Below are 6,000 nucleotides of genomic sequence, written 5' to 3'. Positions count from 1 at the left end.
AAGCTAAATAGGACAGCTAATGGAGCTTTAATACATAATCCGATGGCAAGCATTTTGTTGTACAAATAAACCTGTAGGTGAAGAGTGTAACTCCAAAGTTGTATACTTTTCATTTGGTAAGAAACAGCATATTTTTACTGACAGAAATATTTACATCTAATAAGGCCAATATTTCCACGTGTTAGGGTAATGCAGACAACTTTGATGCCGGAGCTTCCTGACAATGAGACTAAGTGCAGTGCAGGTGCAAAGACAAATTTGTCTCCACAAAAGTTGCGACTACGCTCTAGCTGTCCGGTAATAATTGGCTAGGCTCGCAGACGCGTTACAGTAATGAGCACATGGCAGAACGTGACAAGGAACACTCGAAAGTGAGGCAAGGACAAGAACATATGGCGGCCAATGAATAAGTTGCATTCGGAACAGTAAATATTAATGAGACTTCAGGACATAAATGCAGCCAATGAATAAACGCATATGGGACATAGGGACATAAGACCGACCAATCAACGTGAGCGACGCTGGGGTTCAGGACACAAATTTATGTCCTAAATGTTATACGTCTATTAGGACTTACACCAAGAATATAATCAAATTTGAAATGGAATTGATCTAACTGACAACGTAAATGGCAAAGTTAATTACAGCTTAAATGGCAACGTAAATGACAATGTATATGACAGCGTAAATGACAATGTAAATGACAACGTAAATGACAACGTAAATGACAATGTATATGACAGCGTAAATGACAACGTAAATGACAACATTAATGACAGCGTAAATGACAACGTAAGTGACAGTGTAAATGGCAACATAAATGACAGCGTAAATGACAATGTAAATGACTAAGTTAATGACAGCGTAAATGACAGCGTAAATGACAGCGCAAATGACAGTGGAAATGACAGCGTAAATGACACTGTAAATGACAGCGTTAATGACAATGTAAATGACAACTTAAATGACAGTGGAAATGACAACGTAAATGACAACATGTATGATAACGTAAATGACAGCGTAAATGACAACGTAATTGACAACGTGATTGCCAAGCGTAATTGACAACGTAAATGACCGCATAAATGACCGCGTAAATGACAACGTTAATGACAACGTAAATGACAACGTAAATGACAGCGCAAATGACAACGTAAATGACAGCGTAAATGACAACGTAAATGACAACGTAATTGACAACGTAATTGCCAAACGTAATTGACAACGTAAATGACCGCGTAAATGACCGCGTAAATGACAACGTAATTGACAACGTAAATGACAACGTAAATGAGAGCGTAAATGACAACGTAATTGACAAAGTGTTAGGGATCGAAAAAAGGGGATATTACTCGATGGCTGAAGAATTATCATTGTACATATCAAAACGAAGACCAAGAAACCGAATTATTGCTTTACTACGCACTTACAACTTGCTATTCACGAAGTTATTTGAGGACTGAAAATCCTGGAGAAACTGTCATGGTCGTTGAGGGCGCATGATATGTTTTGCTACTGCTCGACAAAAATCTCATTTGAACTAATATCAAGTTTAATTGTACAAGTGGCATCACTTTGTTTTGTGTGGTTTTTTTTGCCATTGATTACAATGTACCGAATGTACGGACGAAAAATAACATGCACCACGTAATGGTTATATTCTGAAGGAAAATGTATCAAAGTTGTGTGAAATTGAGATTGAGAACTGGTTAACTTTTCTTCTACTCATTGTATCAGTTGAATTGTGGATACTTTGATGGTTCAAGTTATTGCTCGAGATCACGTCATTGGCAGTAACCATCGCAACGAATAACTCATTTTATTGATTCGCTTAATTATGTCGAGTAAACTTTGTTGTTCAGCTTGTCTGTCTGTTAACTTACGACTTCAATCTTTATGTATTGGCGGGAACTGACCTTTGCATCTGTTTGATAATTGCATCAATTTATGGTACAACAGCACCCTCTATCGCATGATAGAAACGTTAGAAACGTCAATCAAAGTTTTTTGTGATCAGTTTCTCCATTATAAATAGACAAGAGAAGATGAAAATTCAAAATTTTTCAAAGTAACCATGGGAAAATCAAAGCCTGGCTACAAACTTAAAAGAGTGAGCAGCACTTAAAGAGAGACAGTCTTCGGAACTGCGCGTGCGGGACTTTTTTGTTTACAAACAATGTATTTCATGCATGGTATCTAGATGCATCAAGTCAACATAGCTGCAACATAAATTTGAAATTTTACGATATTCATTGTTAACAAACATGTTTTAACTTTCATCAATCGCCAACGTACCCGAAGATGCAGTTTTCACATCGGTCATGGGGTGGTCCCTGGCAACCTTTGAGCAGAGTTCCGACGACTGCCTCCCTTTAATCTAGGGTGAAAATGGTATGCCGAGGATTTTTGATACATGTCTGCCGCTACTCACTGAAAATCTTTCGTAGAATACTTTAGAGACGTAAGACTCGCTTTTGTTGTGCGGTAAAAAACCGTCAAGACATGTAAAAGTGACATGGAATTCAAGTATAAAGAACAAAAATATCGACAGAGTCATCAAAATTTTTCTTGCAATGGTACGTGATTCTCACAGAAGTGGTGATCACGAACTTTTAGTTTTCCCACCTACTTATAGGGGGGGGGGGGGGTCGTCATTTTTTTTCATGCAGGAAAGATTCACATATTTCGATAGAAGCAAAAGAAGGAAATGACGGTCATAATAACTAAAACGCTTCCGATAATGCTTATCTATACTAATGATTAATAATGTTGTAGATAAAATCATGTGGTAGATAAAATCATGTGGTAGATTTAATCATGGGGTAGATCAAATCATGTGGTAGATAAAATCATGGGGTAGATTAAATCATATGGGGGATTCAGACTTGTATGTATTCGATTTAATAGGATAGCAGTCTGGTTCAGATTGGTTTGTTTTTATCAATGATGGTTTTAATGTCAGCTATCAGAATGCATTAAACACTGTTCAGTTAAAGACTTTTATTCTTCAAATTCTAGCTTCAGATTACATGACAGTTTTTATTTTGAAAATAATATTAGTTTTTGAATTAGGAAAGAAAAATATTCTTTACTGTAAATTTGCTCCGAGGCAAACATTCTATCAACACAAAAACACGAATTAGTTGACATGGAATCCTTTCAAGCCATTTCTTTGCAAGATGTAAATGATTGAAAGCCGTGACATTTTGAAAGAATGGTGCGATCAAATCCCATTATCGGTGATCTATCTATACATACATGTATTGTCCGGAGCATTTGTGTTCAGTTCAACTCCAAAAATTCCATTTGTATAAAAACACAGTGATTTAAACGTACCACATTGTTGAAAATACGAATTAATTAATGTTTGCAATGATTTCTTCTTTGAAGTGATGCCAATCACTGGCTGCAGTGAAAATGACTGATTTAAACAACTAATATATGAATATGTATATAGTAAGGAATCAAAATACAAAACAATATCATCGAATTTTAATATTGGTGAAAGAATTGTAATAGTTGTTTATCAAAGTGACGAGACAGAAACTTTTGAATACATAGACAATGAAAGAATAAATACATGACAAATTGTCCGTATATGTGTCGACAGTACATTGAAACAGATATATCGCTTGTAGGCCTAGACCATTCGTGAAGAGTACTTCCAAAACCACTATAATATACATTTGATCAATACTCCAGCACAGCGCCCTCAATCTACTACTCAGTTTGACCAAGATCATCCACGCAGCGAACCATCGAAAATTCGACGTTGTGCAATCACTTGCGGTTTTACAGTTTCATTTGAACGCGTATTGGTTTCTAGAAAGGTACCATAAAAATAATTCAGTAGTCACTTAACTATTTGAGCATTTCGGCCAAAATGAATGTATGATTTTCTTGAATGCCAATTTAAACTCTGCATTTCTACATCCATAAATGATTGGATTCATCGCTGAGTTACTTATAGCTATCATATACACGTATCTTTCCATGTAATAAAGGGTACAGCTCTGAGAAAACTTCTCCCTTTGACTTCCTACGGTAACGAAACAGACAGTTGGAATCCAGCACACAGCAAAGACGCCAACGATAACCAGAACAGTTTTCACAGCTTTCAGTTCTCTCTTGGCGGGAACATTGCTTGATGTATTTGAGTCGCGCTGTTGTGACGAAATCTGCCGTGTTGTTCTGTATGCTTGCATAAATAGTAACAAGTATAAAACGACGAGCAAGCTGCATGCAGGAACGAAGCCGGCAAATAAGAGGAACCAAGCGTAGGTCGGTTCAAAAAGCTCACCGTACACGCAGATGAACGAAACGGCATTTTCTGGCCTGTCTTTGCGCCAACCAAATATAGGCAGAAGCAACAGAAATGATCCATAGATCCAGCAAAAAGCTATCATTGCTTGGCCTTGTCTTGGTGTCATGATCTGATGATATCGGAGAGGTCGACTGATAGCTATGAATCGATCGAAGGCAATCATGGTGAGATGAAGTACCGACACGAAGGTTGGAATAGCAATCAGTGTGTAACGAATTAAACACAAATAAAATGGATGAATATGGAAATTAATAATCTTTTCTAGCTGTAATAACGCACTGATAAATAAAGTCAGTGCAACCATAAGGTCCGCGCAAGACAAACCGACCAGCATCCAATTATTCGTTGTTTGCAGTCTTACATTTCTACGAACGGCGACGATGACAAGGGTGTTACCGATTAAGATGGCAAGTCCCACAAACAGTACCGCGATGTTTATGAATAATAAATGCATCTTCTGTGATAGGTCGACATGTGATGCCTCGTATGCAGCACATGGTAGGGAGGTCCAAAATGTGCTATTAGAAGAATTCCTGGTCAGATGTGACAGTGTACCCATGGCAAGATGCTGAGATATCTTCGATTGACTGCTTATGTTCTCAGTGCAGCAAAAACCGTGTTTTATATATCATCAAAAACTTAAAAACTAGCATATACAAGATGAATACCGCATGCATTTATTTTGAATGTTTCCATGGTAACGGGTAATAACACACAGGTTGAATATGTGTCAGCATTATCGGGTAAATAGAAACTTAAAAAGAAGACTACTTTCTGTTTAGATTGTTTGCGCTTAAATCTGACCATGGCAACCATATAAATAGCGGACTGTACCAATTTTTGTAACCGCCGGAAAATTGATAATTTAATAAAAAATGTTAAATGTACACATATTTTCTTCATTTTGAGGCACAATAACAGATTTCATTGTGAGCGATACATGTAGCATAGTACAAGGTAATTTCGCGAAGGAAGTATGTAAAATCAATAACTATCTTCAGGGCCAAATTTCGATGATTAAAGAAATTACTTAGACGATGGATAAAGTGTACTGACTCATTTATACAAATTATCTATATCAGAAGGAAGTCAGATTACTCAAATATTTTGGCTGTCTTTAAGTAATTTGTTTTCTTCTTATTCAGAGGGTCACACATACACATCTTAATACGAGACATTGGGAATATAAATAGGGAAGATTAATTTGAAAATTGTGTTTGTGGTTGATCAGGAATAAGAAAGCGTATATAATAGTTAAAATGCTCCTTGAGACATCGTCAATCATTAAGATGGAAATATTGGTTTGTTGTAACGAAGACTGTTCAAGCTAATTCTCATGGTGAATGAATAGCCTGGCCTTTCAAAAGAAAGTTATGATCGAATCACACTATTGTTATCTGTGATGATAATGTCAGCGCAGTTTGTAGGACTTCATTCTGCAGATAAAACGAAGCAAACAACGGCAGGAGAAAATATATCCATCAATTCTTACGCGGAAGTCTAGTTCATTATTACCTGACATGAAGTTATTGTGAACAATTGACTTACAAGAAAACAATAATGCAAGCGATCAATTCGAAGAAGCAAGATTTATCATTTCCTTCCTTGTCAACGGTTTTAGAAGTATTGATAACAGAGAAGTCATATTCACATGTAAATGCATTGAGTACAAATGC

The 6,000-nt window shown here is 36.6% G+C and overlaps 1 protein-coding gene across 1 annotated transcript; it reads right to left on the bottom strand.

Annotated features, from left to right (window-relative positions):
* Positions 1–3,857: 3,857 nt before the first annotated feature.
* Positions 3,858–4,512, bottom strand: LOC139120595 (alpha-1A adrenergic receptor-like). The gene has a single exon (XM_070685103.1). The coding sequence runs from the start codon at positions 4,485–4,487 to the stop codon at positions 3,858–3,860; it is 630 nt and encodes a 209-aa protein (XP_070541204.1). The 5' UTR covers positions 4,488–4,512.
* Between the last annotated feature and the right edge of the window lie 1,488 nt (positions 4,513–6,000).

The sequence above is a fragment of the Ptychodera flava genome, chromosome 20 (genome assembly GCF_041260155.1).
Source record: "Ptychodera flava strain L36383 chromosome 20, AS_Pfla_20210202, whole genome shotgun sequence".
Lineage (NCBI taxonomy): Eukaryota > Metazoa > Hemichordata > Enteropneusta > Ptychoderidae > Ptychodera > Ptychodera flava.
Note: the sequence above shows the minus strand (reverse complement) of the source record. Positions and strands in the feature narration are given on the sequence as shown.

What these genes read in the sequence shown, in the direction of transcription:
- LOC139120595 (XM_070685103.1), bottom strand. Translation starts at nt 4,487, where the DNA reads ATGATTGCCTTCGATCGATTCATAGCTATCAGTCGACCTCTCCGATAT.